Source organism: Jatropha curcas, chromosome 4, assembly GCF_041381405.1.
Source record: "Jatropha curcas cultivar XTBG-Jc1 chromosome 4, XTBG_Jcur_1.0, whole genome shotgun sequence".
Lineage (NCBI taxonomy): Eukaryota > Viridiplantae > Streptophyta > Magnoliopsida > Malpighiales > Euphorbiaceae > Jatropha > Jatropha curcas.
The window spans coordinates 166,658-188,169 of NC_143154.1; the positions used below are offsets into that span (position 1 = coordinate 166,658).

A 21,512-nucleotide genomic window follows, 5' to 3' on the forward strand; every position below is an offset into this window, starting at 1 on the left:
AAGAGGACCATTTGATGATAATATACGACAACTGACCTTTAATGCTCTGTTGACAATTAATATAAAGGACCACCAGTAAAATTTATGTCTAGCTTTTATTTTTTTATTTATTTATTTTGTCTAAAATCACAGGTCTCCAGTTTTAATTATCAAAAACCACCTGATCTGACTCGAAACTTATATGTTTAGCCTTATTTTATACAACATAATAAATTAATTTTATTCTTTAAGTATTTAGAAGGTCAAATATGTAAAGTGTACTTATTCAGGTATATAATTCAGATATCTAATTTACCAAACAATATAAATTGTTCAGCGGTAAGCTATTAATACTACTACTTAATCATTCAACTGTGATTCGAAATTCAGACTAAACGAAGGACCTTTGAGAGACCATTCCGCTGCAAAACTATTACTAATGTAAAATCAATTAAAAATTTGTTGACGGACACTCATGTAGGAAATATTCATAATCTGTTTTTTTCAGGAGAAAGAATTTTTTTTTTCTTCATTTTTTGCAATATATATATATATATATATATATATATATATATATATAATTTAGAGTCGTTTTACAATTGGTGGTATCTATTAGAAAATTGAATATTATTTATGATTATTTAAGAATAAATTTTAAGTGATATATTATTAATTTCTTTATTTGAATTGAACAAGGACACACAAGATGTTTAAGAATTCTAAATGAGACTTTAAAAAGATGAGATACGACATGTCGTGTAGACCAAGATGGACGTTTTTAGTGTGTAGAAATAGCCACTCATCTTACATTAAGAAGAAATTGACACAAAAACATGTGTTATTACAAATTTGTTTATGCCAAAGGGCATTCCTCTAGGATTTTGTGCTCATAAGCATTGAAATAAAATGATGTGATCTCAATGTTATTACATTTTAAGGTCAGTTGATTCATTTATTGGCAATGTTTTTAAAAAACTGAATTGAATATCAAATCGGGTTCATTACTAGGTCGTGGTTGAATTGGATTGACTCGATTCAATCGGATTTTTGACTTTTGAACATGATTTGTGACTTTTAATTTGTAATTATTTATAAAAAAATTAAATAGAATTCTTCAAATATCAAAATACTATATTGACTCTTTATACCACATTTCATGCCACTTTAGAATATTATTATAATAATAAAAAATTTTAATTTAATTTAATTTAATCTCAAATTCAGATTTAATTTAATTCGATCCCCACAAATTTAAGGGACGAAATTATATAGCATATATAATTCTAAATGACACTTCAAAAAGGTCAAAAAAGCATGTCATGTTGCAAAGACGTCCAAGATTTGCATGCAATAGTCACTATCCAAGCTGCCCAAAGGATTATCCCTTGGGAAGTTTGCGCCCGCAAGCTCCAACATGGAACCTCATGAACTCGAAAACATTGCAGTTTAAAGGTTAATCGATCACATGTTAGAGTACCAATCAGGAAAAGATATCGAGTCGAAAGCTTCTGAATTATTCTGTATTGGCACAAATTTTGGATAAAATTTTGTAGCGTTTGCGTATGATAGATATTGACTCAGAAATCCTCGAGGAAAAAGAATACAAAAACGGAAGATTTGACCCTCCATCACATTAGAGGAATGATTCTGTCTGTCAGAAGAAAGGATAGGAAATTGCAATAATAATGTTTAAAATGCTAAAAAGTGAAAAATGTGAACCTGTAATGCCAATTTGAGGGTTTCAATTATTACTTCGAGTCTAGCTAAAAAATTTTAAACTACAACAGTCTATTACAAGTCACATGCATCAGAGTTCAAAACTGAAAATGCCGCATACCAGCTCAGCAGACTAGTTCTGCCAGCTTTATGCCCAAACCTCCCAATCACTTGTACAATATCAAGGGGATAGACAAAGATGAGACATTTGTGAAACTCCCTAGTCCGGCTGTTCAAATGGGACTCGAACAAACAGTTGTCCATGAAGGGTGACTACAGCTGAAGTCTGATGCGGGTCGATCCTTGAGGGTAAGCTCACAACCTGTCAAAAAGAAAGACACGACTAAGGAACTGACATAAGTTGGTCGTGTTAGACTTGTTCCATTCTTATATTAAAGGTGCATACCTTTCTGAAGGGTGTGACACCCCAAGGATTATCGGGATACTCAGGTTCACCACTAATAACTAATCGTCCTGCTGGATCTGATTGAACACGTACCTGAGTTCGAAAATTCATTTCCATATTAATCTTTAGCTGAAACACACATGCAAGCTTTGCTAGGCAGCAAAAAAATCTAGGTCAGCTACCCCAAATAAACAGGTTAGGGTTCAAGTTAAACGGGTTCGTGTCATAAACAAGCCAACACGAACATAAATGTGTCGTGTCGCAGATTGACACGCGGATTAAGTAAGTAACCCGTTTATTTAAGGGTAAATAGATAATTTTAGCATGAGATATAAATACTCTAACTAAAATCCTATTTGAACTTTATTGTTGTATTAATTTTCTTTTATTTTAGTTATGAATCTTAAAGAATCTATGTAAAGTCAATCATATACAGATCAACACAACCTACTTAACTTATTTATTATATTAAGCAGATTCCACAAACCGTATATGGTTTAATATGACCCACTTAATCCGCTTAAGATATTACGCGGATTACACGTGCCGTGTTTGTATCACCTGTCTAATTTTCGTGTTGACAAATTTGATACAATTATTAAATAGATCGTATTCGTGTTGATTCAAATCGTATCGCATGTTAGGCGAATCCCTTGTCAAACCCGACACACCAACCCGTTTTGACACCCACTAGAAACAACAAGGCAAACACAACCTTTGCTCATGCCCAAACACTCATGAAATATAATAATAAGATACTATACTTGAAAAAGAATGGAAGTACTTTTTTATTTGCAATTACATCATTGATCGCATTTGAGGGTATTATTGTTACAAAAGATCAAAATTATGGTAAAATTGATAGAAATGTTAAAATAGCGTAAAATTGCAAAAGTTTACAAAGTTTGGTGTATTCTAATATATTAGGCCTCTTGTAAAATCACCTACGGAGAATTGAAATGGTGGCACAAAATATAGCATTAAATAGTTGACTTAGCACCTAGAAATGCCCTATGTAAGCCACATAATAATAAGCAACTCTAATCAGGTCAACCAAAATACCTCCAAAAGAAATAATTGAATTAATACCAGTAAATTAGAAAAACTAAAGAAAGAAGATTTGAGGTACTTACCTCCTCGCGAAGAAGTCCCGGTACTAGAGCATATACCTCAAAGCAATCTTTCTGTAAACATAATTTTTAAATTCAGGTTAGAAATCATAGATATTTTCCTATTCCTTCCATTCAAACAGTGATGCAGGGCACTTACTGTTTTCTGTACATTGATCTTTACCCACTCAGCTGGAGGTCCAAGGTCAACCACCTCTACATCCAATCTAGTAAAAGCATCAATTTAAGACATTGAATCAACACAACTTTGCATAATAAAAATCAAGGAAGCATTTTCGGCTTAAATAAATATTTAATACCAGACCAACAAACTAGGCAAAAGGAAAAAAAAAAATCTTAACTGTGGTTTGGATGTTTTGGTGCGTGCAACTTTTACAGCATGTTCCATGAAGGATGGTTTCTTACGTTTAAGCAAACCTGAGTTATCACAAAAACTGGTGAAGCTGTTGCGCACAAAAATGATAATCAATCATCAATTAGAAAGTAATAGCCCCATTACTTACCAAGGCTTTTAAGCTGTTTTTCACGCTTTTGCAAAGATATAGAATTCTTATCCTACAAATACAAAAAATATGATTATGTAAACAAATATGTCATAGTTACAAGAACATGCATGAGAAAACAAATTAGAGAACAGCGCAAAACAGTAATTTCATCAGACCTTAATGATAGGGTCACTAACTTCTCCATTACCAAGAAGACGCTGCGAGTGCCAACCCTGCATAGCACGTGCTGCAGCATCTCTCCTTGCTCTACCCGATCCCGGTGTCTAATTATTTCCACAAACATATAGAACATTAGCAAAGGCAAGGATTAAGGGAAGGGATGAAGGTGGCAAAATCTATTGTTGAGAGATGTAAAGGAATCAACTTGTTAAAGTTAATAAATTTAAAACATCAAGGGAGCTACTTATGTATCTAAAATAGAAATCAAGGGAGAACCCACGACATTGTCATGTAACAAATCTAATTATTTCATCAAGATTTGGACAATGATCTAATTGTGCATCTAAAAAGATTCTAGAAACCATCAAGCTTTTGACATGTTTAGTTTCCATAACATTTCTTCAATACTATTTCAGTTTTCAACACAAATCAAATTGGAAGATTGGCTGCCAATTAAATGGAACCAAACAAGGATACACTGCCAAGAGAACTTTACAACATATGTCCATGAGCCTGTACAATTATGACTTCCTCTCTCCTGATAAAGTTATTACCAGTCTAACTCGGTTACTCAGTAAAGTAAAACATGTTGCCTGATAGCAAAGGCAGGAACGACAAAAGGTTCTGATCATAACATCTAGTCAAATATGTTAAGTTAGAAATTGACCTGATTCTCGACATTCATAGGCTCTGAGTTGGAAGCAAGGGGTACATTAAGCTCACCGCCACATGTTTTATGTCTTTCATAATCAAGAAGCGCCTGACAAATACAAATATAGTACATTTAATTTGTCAGACCCAATTTTAAGGCATGTTAGAAAAGGAAGCTAGCATGCATAAAATATTTGCAGAGCGTTGCAGCTAAAAGAGAATATCCAAAGGATAAATTTTCATGCTTTCGGGAAGAGTACTCAGAGTACAGGAAAGAAATAGGAAAGCAATCCAGTCTTGAACTTACAAATCTTATTTCTGATAATTCCAATCAACAAAACTATATCTTCTGCAGTTAGAAAGCAAAATAAAATTGACTTCCCCACTGCATCTGCATGGTCAACATGCAATCATGATGTCCATATAGAGAATTATAACTGATGGCAGATTTACCATGGTGGCAATGGGCGCAGCGGCCTGCAATGCCCCAAGGAAATCCTTGGGTATATTGACAAGGATCATAATATTACCCCCACTAAATTATCAATTTTGCTCCATTAAATAGTGTTAGTTGTCCCTTACACATTTAATTTTTAAATTATTTATTTTTTTATATTCAATTTGAAAATTAATATAAATTTATTTTTTAACTTCTACAGAATATTAGTGAAAAGTCAGAAAAAAAGATATAATTAACCACTAAATCTAGCCCATTTATTTATTTTAAATATAACTTTTTAAGCATACTATATAATTTTGTCAAAGTTATAAATATTCTTAATGTTTTAATATCATGTTTATATATATACACACATGTCCAGTGTGCCTTTATTTAGTTACGTGTGTGTATAAATGTATATCTATAGATTAATCGTACTGACCACATTTTCTGGATCTACCATGAACTCAAGCCCATAAACATGCACCCATACACAGTGACTCTTCTTCTTTCTTCACTTTTCCAGTTCTCTAAAATTATTTTCTCCCATTTTTCTAATGTGCTAAACACTTTACAATTACCTATTTTTCCTGCCTCTACTCAATTTTTTGTTTTGCCATTTTTCCACTTTTAATGGAGACCTCTTCAAGTGCCCCCATCTCTTTTGCCAAAGATTAAATTTCTAACTATCTTTACTCATTTTCTGCATAAGAAATTCCAAACAAATTATTTTCTAGCAACTCTTTTGTTTGATTCTTCAACTTAAATCTTTCTTTACTCACCTTACATTCTTATAAGAAATATGACTACAAATTTACAACTTAGTCTGAAGACAAGACACTGACCCAGTGTTTGAATCTAATATTAACATATATGTTGCATGTATGTACTTATGGCAAGTTCAAACTTACACAAAATGCAACATACATAAAGTGATAAACTGTGCAGGAACAACAAATAAAAAGCAAAACGATATGCAATTTGTTCACCCAGAATCACCTTCTCATAAAACCCTCGAAACGTCCATGAAACAGTAGTGCATGTTCTGCAGGGGTAAAAAAAAGATGGGCAAAAAAATGTCAAAAACATAGGCCAAAATTGTCAAAGCATCTAATATGTTAAACATGTAAAATTAATAGCTCCATTTTATTAGCAGTTACAACATGTCTCAAAGAATAACAATAATCACATAATGCAATTCTATGGAAACGAAGCTCAGTTGCTCCATTGTCTAAGTTTCCACAGCATATCTATAACTAATACTTCTTTGTTTTAAGCCTTTTAGGACAAAAAGATATCTGAATCTGTATAAATATAAACATATGAGTGTGCAGATATTGGGGAAGGGGATTGGTCATGGACTTATGAATTAATTAGAAAAAGATAAAATAAGCAATCGCTATAGTTGCCTTAAACTTTTGAGGATGTAGCATGCATCTTTATAACACATGTATATAAGCATATTATCGCCTTGTCCTAACTACTCTTTCGTTTTAGTCTCAGGGAACTACTACTACTTTGGTACTTCCAATGATTTCCTTTTTGTACATGTGTATGTGTGAATTGAATATAACAGCAAGTATATCAATAATATGACAACATTTATGGGTTTAACAGATTTTAAAGTAACCAGAACACATACTGTGCCTTACTTTGGAGGTTTGAAGGATTCTCCCACTTGCCGCCAAAGTTTGCATGAAGTCACCTAAACATCAACAGGGACCAGTTGTGAGAACATTATTGATTATACAAAGTCCAAATAAAGTAAAAGATTTCACATCACAAAAAAATTTCAAATATTTTTTAAGCAAACAATGCCAACTCGTTTTAACCTTTTCTTATATACCGAATTAGGAAATAGAAGTTAATCATTGTATTCCAAGTACTATGTGATATTTGAAGAAGTAAAAGAATTTCCAATTATAAATTTACATTTCAATTTTGATGAATATTTCTAACTTGCAAAGGCTGAAAATTGCTCTACTTGGTTCCTCTTAAGTGAGTATGGTCCACCCAATGCTTAGATGTCTTTAGAAAGTATTACTAAAATCTTCTAACCTATATGATTATAAAGAATGCCTAGCTTCCATGAAACTCGTATTCAGCCTCTGTGCATGTGTCTTTGCTGCCTAGATAATCATTAGAAAAGGTTTAACTTCTTCAACCTTTTACACATGATCGATGTGCACATGCGCACACATTTATATATGCATGCGTGTATTTGTTGTTCATTAAACACTTGGGATCAGCAAAATGCTCTGCTCTGGCTCCAACATAATCAAACTTGAAAAACCAAAACCAAGCACAAATAACAGCCTGGAAATTAATTAGATATGTGGGTGACATGGAAATATCAATTTGTGTCAGGGACAAGCAATGCATACCTTATCGTAGCCACCCAATCTCATAACAGCTCGCCACAACCTCATAACCAAAGCACGTATTATTAGTCCAAACTAGATTCAAATAAGATAACATTCAGAAGAAATAAACAAGTTCAAAAATGGTTAGGAACTTACTTCAGGCAATTTAATCCCTCTCCATAGAACTTAGGAGGCTTGAACTCCATGCTCCTCTCCCTAAAGAAATTTTCAAGCTCCATCATAAATGCACATTGCTCCTCCTCAGTTCCAGTCTCATCACCATCATGATCATCATCCAAAAGAAATGTGTTCTTTGAGCTTGAGGTGCCATTACTTTTGAGCGTAGCCTCCTCTGCTTTATTCTTTGCATTCTTCAATTCTCTCTTATTCTCAAGTTCAGTTTTGATAATTGAAGATACTGCATGAGGTGTAGTAGGTTCATCCTCTTTAGGATGGGTGCCATCATGATGGCCAGATTTATTTTCTGGTACTTCAGAAGGTTCAGTTTTGGCATCTGCAGCAGGTTTAGCAGTTTCAAGATGACAGATTGAATTGGCAGTGCCATCAATACCGCATGTTTTAGATTTACAATCAGAAAATTCATTGGCTGTAGTTCTTTTCTCTATAGTAGGTTCAGTTTCAGGCTTGAGTAAACTTTTTTTGTCATCTACAGGAGCTGGGGAAGAAGAACCTTGTGGGGATTCATGCAGACTTGATTCCAACTCTACACTCACATCATTGGTCGATGCTTCAGTCCCCTGTTGTTTTGGAATGGACTTCAAGTTCACATCTTGACTGTTAGGGGCCGCCAATGGTTTTTCAGAAATGGTCTTCAACCCCATATCGTCTTCATTGGGGACTGCTTCAGTCTGAGGTTTTTGAGTATGGTTCCTCAACTCTCCCATGCCATCATTTGCCATTGCCTCAGTTTGGGCAACATTGTTATCACTTGTAACTAACTCAGTCTGAGGTTGCTGAGGATTAGTCTCAAAGTTATTAGTGGGGACAACCGCAGTCTGAGATTTTTGTTGCGGACTAGACTGCAACTCTGAGCGGTTATCAATGGAGGGGGTCTCACGGTGAGATTTTTGGAGGCTGGACTTCAACTCCACATCATCAACATGGGCAGCTGCAGATGGAAGAGTAACATTTTCAGAGGGTTTTTTTTCATCCTGGTCCATGGGGACAAGGTGGGGTGGAGACCCTTCGTCAAGATGTTCAATAGCTGGGACTAACTGTGCTTCAATTGGCATGTCAGGGCCTGGAGGATGGGGCAGTGATAGTTCTGATTCATCCTCATTTTCTTTGGCATTGTCCATCTCTAACTATAACAAACAGCAATAAAATGGATTGGAAAAAAACAGTAAAATTGCAGACTTAAAAGATGGATAAATAATGGAGCTAAAAGAGCACAATTTCTTATAAGGTTTAGGATTGTTCAATCAAACAACACATTACCCCGGGATCATGCTGTGTGGTTTTTATTGCTTCAGTCAAAAACCCTAAAAATGTTCTGTATTTTTGAATAACAAAGAGCTAAAAAAATAAAATGCAGAAATGTTGCAATGGTGGGAATTGCGAATTTATATCAGATAGCTTTAATTGGGAAAGAAACGTATCTTAAACAAAATTGAAAAGAAAGGAAAGAGAAAGAGAAACCTTACCTGCAACAAAAAGGAAAGAGACGCAAGCGAGAGAGAAAGTTGCCTTGAATGAATATATTATGAAAATTTTAATATGAACCCTAATAACATAACATAAGGCACCTCCTCCTCTCTGATTCTCCCTCCCAATCCCAAATTATCTGCTGCTCTTCCCCTGCTCTGTTCAATCGCTGATTTCCTTTTCTTTTTTTGTACATAAACGATATTATAAATTAATAATCGCTGATTTCCTCTGCTCTGAAACGGAGCACCGTTGTTGTCTGCCGAATTGCCATTTGCCTTCATAAGAGAAAAACGACGACACACGTTAATTTCTCATGGACTCACTAAAACGACGTCGGAAGAATCCCCGGTAATGGAATTTGCAAGGCCCGGCCTCATCCTTTGAGTAATATCCCAGCCAGCGGGCTTATGTTTCGGCATTTCATTTTATCTTCATTCTTTGTAAGATACAACTAAGTGGAATTTGAAAAAGCCCAGTGCTTTATGGGTGGCTACTTTTTTTTAACTTATAAATCAATCTAAAAATAAATAGTTAAATATTTAGCAAAACAACTTAAAAAATATATTTAAATGGTTTAAGGCTATGTTCGATAACAGCTGTTTAAGTAATTTTTATAATATTTTTTATAGTGTTCGATAATATAGCGAGATTAGCAAATATAACATTTAACCCTTAGCGTTTTATCTAATAAAAAAGCTACACACTAAATAGTTACATGCTACTAAAATAACTAATTTTGATACGATAGAAACTTTTGGTTAAATTAAATCAAATGAGTGGATACCAACTTCATCTGATACTTCCCTAGACCCATGCTTAATTTGCACACCCAGTTTCTGAATATAGAAAGAAGTTGGATTGCCTGTGCACAGCAATCCAGTCTTTATGTGATTTTTGTAAGATTTCAACCGAGTAGCAACTCTTTCTCTAAGTGGTGTGGCCTTTTAAGTCCACTTCGTCTTCTCTCGAGGCTTGTTGGCTTTAAAACAGTGTATGATCATTTTCCTAAATCAGAAGTCCACACACATGCTAGCCAGTATAAGATGCTGGAAATATTAACCTCCCTCACCTCACCTATTGGAGCTTCATTCCCTAGCTCGTTCAGGCAACTCAAGTCAAAACCCATCAGTCTTAAACTCTTCAACCTGAGTTTAGGATGCAGTAAAATCTTAGTTTCTGCATCTCGCATACAGTGCCTTAGCCATCTTTTATGCTAACATCTTCAATGGGATTAAGATCGGTAGCCTGCGTTGCGGCTTCCATTTGTTAACCTGGAACATTAGTCTCCCTCTTTTCAAGGTATTACAAAATTCATGAATCATTATCTTTACACTGTTAAAATGCAATAAACATCTGAACTCTTCCTGTGCATGTCCAAGTCCAACAGAACAAAAAGATATTGCCCATAACTACCTTGTAAAATGTAATAATGGAAAACCAAAAAAAAAAAAGACAGACAACGGGGACTGCAAGGGGAACTGCATCCTAAGAAATATGCCTTCTTTATATCTAATCATAAACTTTGCCAAAGTTGTCTTTCTCCTTGGAAATGCATCCAAGAAAAAACAAACAAGCGACCTTTTGATTTGAAATTGCATATCAAAAGCGAACATTTTATCACAATCGATCTGTATGAGAACAGAGAGAAAATATTTTACATTTACGGCCAGCTAGAAAAGGAATTACTTGAAGCAACAAATAATTAACACACAACAAAATCATAAAGAGAATAATTCTACAACTCAAAGATATGCTGATTTTCCTATATTATAAACAGCTAATGTCCTTATGTTGCAGCTACCATCGATGCCAGGTCCAACTCTTCATCAGAATCGATCACGTCTTCATAGTCATAATAAGCATTCACCTGTAACGATTAAAAGAAAGAAAGCATGCTTAAGCGGAAATTTAAAAGTAAAAAATAAAAAGCCTCTAGTACCATGGTAATCAAAGGAAGTGTCATGGAAATTACTAAAATACAAATTCATTGCTTATTTTTGTTAGTTGAAAATAAAGTCCATACCTCTGGTCTAGGAGTAATTGCTTCAAAACTATGGAACTGTGGATCGTCAAAACCAGGGGGTTTTAAAACTATGTAAGCCCCCTTATTTTTGTATCTCTCCTCTGTTGCCTGTGTATCAAACAAAATAATTTGTTGGAACAATTAATTAAGTCATCAAAGTGGAAAATAAAGTAATGCATACAATTTTACGAATCAATTAGTTTCATTTGTCAACACCTTTCTTGTTACTCAACCGACCAATGTAGATACACTAGGAACTTATTTCATGTTTGTCATTACTTAAATCTCAGAAAATAAAAAATACATGTAGCTTATTCTTAAGAAAAAAAAACAAATTATAGTGATAAGCTAACAGTTAGACTTGAGTTAAAAACATTTCAATAGCAACTATCACTCAAGGAAGAAGTATCACATGTCCAACCAAAACCAATATTCTACATCACAAAGTATCCTCGTGTTTCTATCATCAACACTTCAGAAAAATATTTAAAAAGATGGCTCTTGTAGAGCTTGAACAAATGGCTGCCATCTCGAATAATGGCTTTAGCCTAACCATTTGCCTACAATCTCATCCATGCTGAGCCAAATTGAGCATATCCTTTCTGAGGAAGTAATAGTTTCTTTCATAAGAGTTATTACCAATAAAACTTAACCAAAGTCCAACCTTTCATGGAACTCCCGATCCCCGTACCACTCATTGTTTTCTCTTGTTTTCTATGCAACCAATATAATAGTTGAAGTATAATGGAATAAGTTGATACAGGACAAATTTGATAAACTTGTCTCTGTGTATGTGTGAAGTAGCCTAGGACTTAACAACGAATAACAGATTTAAAATGCTAATTGTTCAGAAAAAGTTGGTTTTGTGGATTGATTGCGGTCTGGTTTGGTTGACATTTGATGGTCGTTTAGTGGCAAGTAACACATGTAGATTGCTGGTTTTGAATTGAAAATTTTGCATAAAAAACATAGTTCAAGGTTTTAAATTTTTTCTGAAAGCTAGTCAATGGGAAAACTTCAGGATCCAATTCCCAACATGGCATGAAAAGTTATAATGGAGTGTGATTAGATGTCAATAAAGGAAGAATGGGAAGCATGTTTGGGATGCTCTGAACACTCAAGGGAAGAAAAAGGAGGAAGAAGAATAAATAGACAATCAAAAGAAGATGATAGAAGAAGAGAGAAATCTAACTGGCTCACGAGCCCCTTAAACTAGGACTAAATACTCAATATTTCATCAGCAAAGTGTAAAAAATTCTTAGATCATAACAGAAGTAAACCTAAAGCTCTTCAGAACTTGCATGCAATTCCAAGATCAACCTATTAAATGATAAAAGGAACTCGAAATTTCTTTTCCCTTAGCTGCATCATAGATATTAAAGCATCTAAGAAAGGACTTTGCAAAAGAAGGTTAAAGGCTAAAAACGAACTTGCAGGTAATTTTCCTAAGAAAACATAGTAGAGTTCTCCCAATTTAAATCGGGTTTTGTAAGTCATTCCTAAGCCCACCCCAAAACACCCAAGAAATGTCAGCCAGAATAGAAATTTCAATTAGACATAAAATATCCTCCATAAAGAGTGATTGAAACAAAGTGGAGAGTCACTGAAACCAAAATTACTCTTAATTCTTCCCATACCATAGTTACTTTGGCTCTTCATTTTACCCAAAAAGCTCATTCAGACAAGGGTTCTGTTACTGTACGATGAGCAGTGGCAGTCTACAATTCACATCAATAAGGTATCAATGAAATTTTGGAAAATAGCCAATTCTAACCCTAGATACAGTCATAAAGAAAACGGAAACTTATTTAAATGTATTATAATGGAAACATAATCATCAAACAGTTTTAAGTTGTGTGTGTTACATTAGCTAGTGATAAACTATATGTACACGACATACGCCTTACTTCGGGCACGAAGGCTGGCCTTAAACACTGAAAGGCAGGTACATTCATGGGGGGAGAGCTTTTGGGCTTAGGCGCAAGGCGCAGAAAAGGCACCCCTTTTTTAATTTTCTTCCCTGCACAGTCAGCTAGGGTTTTCCATTTATGATTATATGATCTAGCCGCCTCCGCTCTTTGTATTATGTGTTTACATCAAAAAAATAATACTCGCTCTGTCCCAAAGAGATAGTCCATCTTTCCTTTTTGGTTTGTCCCAAAATATAATCCACTTTCCTTTTTTGCATTATAGATAACCCTTAAATAGTCCATTATACTCTTATTAAATTTTATCTTATTTTCAACAACCCTCACTAATTCTTACTTATTATTGCAATATAATAATTGCTCATGTGCTATTTAAGATGGACATAATAGAAAAGTTATATGAATAAAGTCATTTAACTATAATAATTGCTACTTTCTTAATCCATGTGGAAATAGAAAGTTAGAAAGTGGATTATCTTTTTAGGACGGAGGGAGTAATAATAACAGAAGAAAAAGAAGAAAAATTAACGGATTCTCTCTTTCAGCCATCCAAACTCAGGTATGTACCTCTCTCTTTCAATCTCTCTTATTAAGGGGTTATGCTGCCAATTTTTTTTCTGATTTTGTTAGGATTTCGGTCATAAAAACCCTAACAAGTGTGTTTGGATACTTAGAAAAGGGTAGAAAATTAGAGAAAAGAAAGAGCAAAGAACAAAGAGAGAATTACGGAATATAGGGAAAGTAAAGAAGAAAGAGCTACACAACTTTTTACTTTCTTCTCAATAATATCTGTACATCCCATTCTCCAGCTAATGTAGTTACAATCATATTCAAAACAGATTCAAGAATCACAATTAAATCCTAAACTCATAATATTTTTACAATCAATCAAAATTAAAATTTATTATCTTTCCAATTATATCATTATATGTCTTATGTAAGGAGAAGTTTTTCAATTTTTTGAAGTTATAATTATTTTTTTATTTTTGTGCCTCACCACACTCGGGCGAGCACCTAGGCCCAGTGTCAAACCTTTTACACACAATTGAAATACAACCCAACGCATAAAGTCCTCGTAAAGCACCAAGTCAAAGGATATAAAAGTTTTATCTTTCCCATATAAAAGGTTAAAAAGGATGCAAAAGTTGTATAAAAGGTAAAGAACATTCAGATGAAATGATAAAAGAGTGCAGAATAAAGAAGAAGGATTGCAAAGAAACCTGAAATTGTGGATAGTCTGGAGCACTAAATACAGTTATTAGCTTTCCTGACTCGACAACATGATCAATGGTGTAACCTTCATCCATTCCTGAAAGACCAGAACGCTTTTCTCTGGCATCAGGACCTTCATGTGATCTGATTATTAGCTAAGGCAACAACAACAAACCATGATTCTGCTATCAGTGTTGAAACCGTAAACACAGCTTATGCACAACATTAGTCACTGAAACATAAATATCTACCTATATATATATATATATATATATATATATATACCCAAATTACAGAAACAGATCCATTTTTCTCAAATCTGCTTCGTTAAAGACCGACAAGTGCTTCCAAAGTAACTACTCAACATAGGCAATAAAATGTTAACCTAACAGGCATAGTGAATGATAAATGCAGGATAAAATAAAGCCATGTATCCTTCTAAACTACCAGATCAGCATCATGCAATAACTGCTGTTTTATCACAATACAAATTAGGAATTAACAGGTCATGGATATTCACAAAACGTTTTTGTTAGAGAATCTAGTTAATTATTTAGAGAAACCAGTAAATAACCAAAATTGTCCAAGAGCATGAGAAAATTGAGAGAAATTAGAATACAAATACATCATTCCAAAAGAAAATTCAAATCTGGCACAACCTTTAGCTGGAACTTTTTCAAAAATTCTTCAGTGCAATCTGGTCCCCACAATAGACCAATGCCTCTCTCTTTATTCGGTGAAAGTCCAGGTTTCATTGTTGGATCAGACCATAAAACATCACCGGGAATCAGGTTCGAACCTTCCCATGGAGGGTCAAGAACTGATCTTCGAGCTTTAGACAATTCCTCAAAAGAACCAAGAGATAAAGGGATCGTCTCAGGATTAATAATTATTCTTCGATTCTTCTTTCCTTTTGATCTCTTTGATGGGGTAATGGAGACACTGCGGAAAAGCCCTCCATGAGCTGTATATACATGGCCAGCAATAATAGAGGCCAAGGGAAGCCCTTCAAAGCATCCCAAACACTTCCTATACACATGCTTACCTTTATCATCATATTTTGCCAAAACTTCCTTCTCGAAGCCATAAACAGATGTGCAATACTTGGATTCGTGATTGCCACGGAGGAGATACACCCTTTGTGGCAAAAAGACCTGACCGAAACATCATCTCATATAATTCATTTGATTACCAAGAAAAGAAAACGTCAAATTTTTAAGCTCAAATAAGCATTTAGTATCTTGAAGGCCAAAATTGTCAGATAAGAAAGCATACATTAATAAAGAACAAGAGTTCACAAAGAATCAAGTTAATTAACAGATTCAATTAAATTTGACATCAAATGGTTGATTGAACAAAGTCGGAGCATTACCACAGAGCCCTGGTATGATCCATAAAATATACATGAATTCAATGTTTTCATCCAAAAAGGTGATTCCAGTTTCTTAATATTGTCTAAGTGTTAGTATAGGTTTCTATTATTTGTACTCTCAATGTAACTCCTATAACTACCAACTTATTCCTTGTAAAATCTTGTAATAAATAGTGAAATGCAATAAAAGTATCTATCGAGAGGAAACTTTATTTCTAAAAACTAGTAAGATTTTCGTTGTAAGTGCAAAGAATGGCTTAAGATAATTTGTCATTCAATATCTAATTGGATAAAAAAATTGAAGTGGCACTTTAATATGCAGAATAAAGAAAGATTAAAAAAAAATAACAAAGCTGCATGACATATAGTTGACAAAAAAAAAAATGCTTCAATGCATTTCATAGCATTTCTTAAAAATGTCTTCTTTTTATATCTTTTGATGAATTAAAATAACAAACAGATCGTTTCTTTTCTACACATTAATTTTGAATGTCATTACAGTATTTACTAGTTTAACTATCAAGCTCCTCGCCTAGCATCCCATATTATTCTTGCTTGCATTAAATATGATGCAGTTACTGGATTCGTATACTTGTATAAAAAAAAAGAGTTCAGAAACTTCTTTTCTATGTGTAGAGAAGCAGAGTTGAACGTGATAAGAGTTACCTTCCAAGCTAACAAGAGCGAGAAGGTTTCGAGACCCCAAGCACCACGGTCAACATAATCGCCATTGAAGACAAAGAAGCGATTATCACAAGGAAATCCGGCATTCTGGAAGAGAAAAAGAAGGTCGTGGAGTTGGCCATGAACGTCTCCTACAACAACAACGGTGGAATCAGGAACAGAGCAGCAATCCTCGATTCTTACACAATTGGGTTCCTTGTGAAGGATCTTTGAAGCAGTAAGTACGAGAGAATCAAAGACTGAAACGGGCAAAACGGAGGGGAAATCCGAAGGAGACAGATTTCTAGAAGACCAGTCTAAGGCAGAGGTGAAATTTTGAATCCAATCGAGAGTGAGATTGCCATCGGGAGGCCATGAAAGAGGAATCTCAATCGGCGGCGCTGATGAAGATTTGGTGGCGACGGGTATAGCGGCTTCATTGGCTGCGATTGATTTTGGATCTGATGAGGAACCAGATTGAGATGGTGAAGAATCTGATGACATGTAAGAATATAATCTCTTTTCTTTTTTCTTATTCAGAAATTCAAAGAATTTTCTTTATAAATAAAAGAAATAACAAACTATGCAGTAGGGAAGAGTGAGTCAGCCTCCTATTTGTATTGAGCAAGCTTAACTCTGCCAGTGCCTGGCTAAGCTTACAGTCGCATAAATTCACAATTAACACTTACCTGCATTAATTAGGTTGAAACAAATTTGAGTGTCTGAAAAAGAAAGTTTTGTTTTTTATATATTATTCATATAATTAATATTTTTTAAACAAATGAAAATAATTAAATTTGAGATCTAAACCATCCACACCCTGCAAATGCTAATGGGATAGGAATTCTTCATCAAATATTTGAGATAGAATAAAAATTTCCATTGAAACGAACCAAATTGTTTAAGGTTTTTGCATTTAGAAAGCAATTAATGCTATTAAATTATAATACAAAGTTTATTAATTTAATTGAATTACCAATTATCTTATCTCACGTTATGGATTTATATTTATAGACAAAAAAATTATTCTAAAATGATTTATATTTTCGCGCACAAATGAGTATCATATATAAATACTTCCATTGTTTTATGCATTGGAATGCGGTGGTTCTTTATGCAGATATGAGCTGTTCGTTCTCTGCTCATGCTATTCTTGTTTTGTCTGGCTCAGTGGATTTAGCTAATAAAGACCTGCTTTGTCACTGGGGTTTATAATCGTGATGTTGACAGCCGGATTAAACCTCTGCATGTATGGGTCAAGGTTAATGTCAATGGTGCTGTTACTTTTGTTTCTAAACGCAGTGCAGTTGGTGAACTTATTAGAGACGACATGAGTTTTTGGAGAGGGGGATTTTCTGTTGCAGTTGAATTATGGGCCATTTGGTATGGTCTTCATCTTGCCTAGACTAATGGCTTTCAGTCTTTGGAACATTTGGTATGGGCCATTTGGAATGGTAATTTTCAGTCTTTGGTCTGGAACATCAAACAATTCTAAACCAGGATTGGGACATCATTATCTCTCACTGTATCCGGAAAACGAATAACTGTGCTGATTTTTTAGCCAAAGTTGGTCTGGAAAGGCACTCTCTCTATTCCTTTTCTAGGTTACCAGATTTTCTTGTTCGTTTTGGTAGCTGCTCAGCAATGATATGTAGTTAAGCTTTGCTTCCTTTTTTTATAAGAAAAAAGAAAAAAACAATCAAAAGATTTAGAGTAAAATGATACGTTATAATTTGACTTTCTTAATTTTTTATATTAAGTTAGGTTGATTAAGAAAAAATTTAAAAAATTTTGATGGCAAAACCTTATAGCGTAACATGTACGTAATCCGCAATTTAAATAGCGTAATTTTAAAAGTTAACGTATTTACTAATATATTTAATTGAATCCTAGGGACTACATAGTAATTACCCTTTTAATTATTGTTGAAATTAGTAATTAGTTCATGTCATAATAACTAATTTTATCAGTAAACTAAATTTATTTTTATTAAATATTCAGAGAAAAACTTTACATAATCTAGCACTAACCTGTTATTTAGAAAGGAGAGAAGAAAAAAAAATTGAAAGAAAGAAAATCACAAGGAATTGTCAACTTTCTTTCTATAGTTATTTTTTATATTTATATTTTTAACTTAAAATCCAATTTTCTTCTTTTAATACTATGAATTTTAATAAATAAAATATTCTAGTTCGACTCTTCAAATATATACTTGAACTTAAGCTTAATTTGAACTTGAACTCGGTTTGTTTACACTTTATGGTTAAAAAAATTTATTTGGGTTTTCAAGTTATTAAGCTTATGAAACTAAGTCCAACAAGTTTTATTTTTTAAAACTGAACCTCGAAAGCTCAGAAATGATCTGATTCATTTACGGACTTAGAATTATCTGAGCGGTAAGCACATGTGAAGGTCTATGATAAAGACAGCAGGCACAATATAATAAAGCCGACAGACACATTAATTAACCTTGATTAAGAGTTAATTTTAAAATAAAAAAGGTGGGTTATTGATAATCCTCCTCAGCCACAAATTTAAAACTTAAAACAGTGTCAATTAACCAAACCAAGGACTTGATGAGAAGCAGCTAATTTGTCTTTCTCTTCAATCTTTTCGTGTCACCCAAATCAATGGCATTTCTACCAAATCCAAAGACACTGCTACCCAAACATACTGCACCCAGTTACCTTCTTTTACTACATTAACCATCAATAATAATAATAATTGATATTAGGAATTTTTCTATTAACCATAAATCTAAAATAAGATGAGTCAACACGAAAGTGACAATATTATTATAAAATTTTTGTCATTGATGCTCTAATACCGACAATGTTATCATCTAATGGATTGATTAAAAATAAAAACTGTAGAGCGTAATAGACTCAAATTGAAATAAAAGAACTCAATTGATTAAAGCGGCAAAGTTTAGAAGGCAAAATGTGATTTTCACTCGCTAAAGGGAAAACGAATCATAATTTATTTTTATTCCAAAAGAAAAGGTCACAAAAATAAACAATCAAGTAGTGAATTTGGTAAGATTTGTCTCAACATAAACTTTTCAACTTAAAATATAACTAATACTAGCTAGCAAGTCAAGGCATCGAAAAATCAATGTTGAAACTTCAATTTGCATTTGCATCGCCTGATTTTATGGCAAGAATCCAACTCTGCATCTCAAAATTTAATTATTCATCCAATATAGCTTGATCTAGTAGTTAAGCGAACTAAGTTTCACGCTGATAATCATTAGATTAAGGATATGTTCGGTAAAATTAACTGTCTGTTTCGGTAGTTCTTAGCTGTTTTAGTAACGTTTAATTGTTAACTGTTTGAATAACTTTTCATAAAATGTTAAAAGTTAAACATTTAGCTGTTTGAGTATCTTTACATAAAATGCTAAAAATTAAATGTTATATAGGTTAACTTTTTATAAAATGTTAAAACTAGTTCAAACACTATGTTACCGAATACTATAAAAAATAACGTTTAAAAAACTGTTGCCGAAAATAGGCTAAGTATTGAAATCAGTATTTTTAAAAAGATTTTAAATATAATCGCTCCCGATGGAAAAGGAATTAGTCTTCCATTCAACCATTAAATGAAAGTGTTTAGATTTTCTTAGGAAAAATTATTCAAAGAGCGAAGAAAATTAACAATTTAGAAAAAAAGAAAAAAAGAAAAATCCAAGCATATGCAAAACAGAAAGGATAACTATTACTAATATATGTCCAATGTATGGATAAAAATGTATTTCGTCTTCCGTTTTCAAACTTGTCTAAAACATTAAAAAAAAAAAAAAAAAAGAAAGAAAAAGAAAAATACAAACGTTGAAATCAAAAGTCAAGCTATGGGTAAATCAAGTCTGAATGCTCCATTTTTTATTCCACTGAAAATTCAATGGTTACAGCTTAGGAGCTGTTGTAATATCAGCCATATTTGACGATATTAAGAAAAATTAATTATTTTAATTAAAAATGTAGAATTTCATGTATATTTTCCAATTATACATTTACTTTAATATGAGATATATTTATCAATTTATTATTCACGTTATGCATCAATCAAGATTAATTAATTATTTAAGGTTGGTTAATATGCACTGAAAATGACTAAACTTAATAAAAACTCGCATTTTCAATTTTCAAAATGATTCCATAAATAACGCTCTCTCTGTTTCACTTTAATAGCAATGAATAAACATTTTATCTTGTTCACTTATTTAAGATTTTGAGACTATATTTTTTTTTTCCAATTTTACCCATATTTATTAGATGTCATTTATTTATATACTTACATTTAAGAAGGGCAATTTTGATATTCTACTATATATTTTTAGAAAATCAATAAATTTCAATCATTTTCTTAATCCTGGTGAAAAGATCTAATGATACTATTAAAATGTAACGGAGGGAGTAACATTAGAAAATTAAGAGTAATTGAAAAAATAAGAAAGTTATTTTTAACAAGTAACATTAAATATAGGTACAATAAAGATTTACGTAGTAACTAGCTTTTTAAAAATAATATGTCTCCAAACAAGAAAGGAGAGTGTGCTTATCATTGAGGACTGAGAGAGTATTAATAATGCAAGGTACCCTACTAGTAAAAGTAAAATAATAAATATCTCAATAACATTGATATAAATTTTATCTGTAACGATGAGAACACAAATTTATTTCTCGAGAAACTTATTTATTGGAAAGACTAAAATTTTATACATTTTACGGCTATATATATATATATATATATATATATGGATCTACAATAGGAATGAAAGTAAAGCATATACTTACAAATTTTGAATTACTCGCATCGGCATTTATTTAAAATTTTACTATTTATAATCGTTCCAAAATCATTTAAAGTACCCTTTGAAATGGATAAGTGCCTACAAGTATCTAAACTTAAACTTATTTAAAACATTTTTTTTTTTTTACTAGTAATCGGTAGAGTACATGCAAATACTCATGACCAAACCCATTAAACGTAGCACGTACGATATATCCATATATTATTCATGCTCATCACTGAGTAAATAAATTTTATTACTCGTATCCACTTTAAATTCTTTCGTAACTACTCGTACACTTGTTAAACGGGTCAAGTGAATACATAATCTCCTCTAATTCCATCCCTAATACAGTGCACCAACTCTTTTAATAAGAGTAGCTGACCAACAAATATGTCATACCCTATTCAGTTATTTCTACTTCCTTGTTTTGGTACTCCTATATTCTTCATTCTCCACTATAAAAAGCTCAAACACATTGTTTAATTCAGCAAGTACAACAACA

General features: G+C 33.0%; 2 protein-coding genes across 3 annotated transcripts; both read right to left on the reverse strand.

Moving 5' to 3' along the window:
* Nucleotides 1–1,693: 1,693 nt before the first annotated feature.
* LOC105646340 (AT-rich interactive domain-containing protein 3) lies at nt 1,694–9,412 on the reverse strand. 2 transcript variants are annotated; one of them, XM_012232187.4, is made up of 13 exons: nt 9,014–9,412; nt 7,506–8,670; nt 7,371–7,410; nt 6,639–6,691; nt 5,986–6,031; nt 4,564–4,656; nt 3,893–4,000; nt 3,735–3,786; nt 3,573–3,648; nt 3,371–3,437; nt 3,235–3,285; nt 2,102–2,194; nt 1,694–2,017 (listed from the first exon to the last, which is right to left on the reverse strand). In XM_012232187.4, the coding sequence occupies exons 2-13, from the start codon at nt 8,666–8,668 to the stop codon at nt 1,916–1,918; spliced, it is 1,944 nt and encodes a 647-aa protein (XP_012087577.1). In that variant the 5' UTR covers nt 8,669–8,670; nt 9,014–9,412; the 3' UTR covers nt 1,694–1,915. The 2 variants fall into 2 exon arrangements, with proteins under 2 accessions (XP_012087577.1, XP_012087576.1); XM_012232186.4 differs by having other exon boundaries at nt 7,506–8,674; nt 9,014–9,410.
* A 1,084-nt stretch (nt 9,413–10,496) lies between these two features.
* On the reverse strand, nt 10,497–16,897 carry PP7 (serine/threonine phosphatase 7). Its single transcript, XM_012232188.4, has 5 exons — nt 16,219–16,897; nt 14,840–15,334; nt 14,189–14,335; nt 11,041–11,148; nt 10,497–10,884 (listed from the first exon to the last, which is right to left on the reverse strand). The coding sequence occupies exons 1-5, from the start codon at nt 16,717–16,719 to the stop codon at nt 10,804–10,806; spliced, it is 1,332 nt and encodes a 443-aa protein (XP_012087578.1). The 5' UTR covers nt 16,720–16,897; the 3' UTR covers nt 10,497–10,803.
* Nucleotides 16,898–21,512: the final 4,615 nt, after the last annotated feature.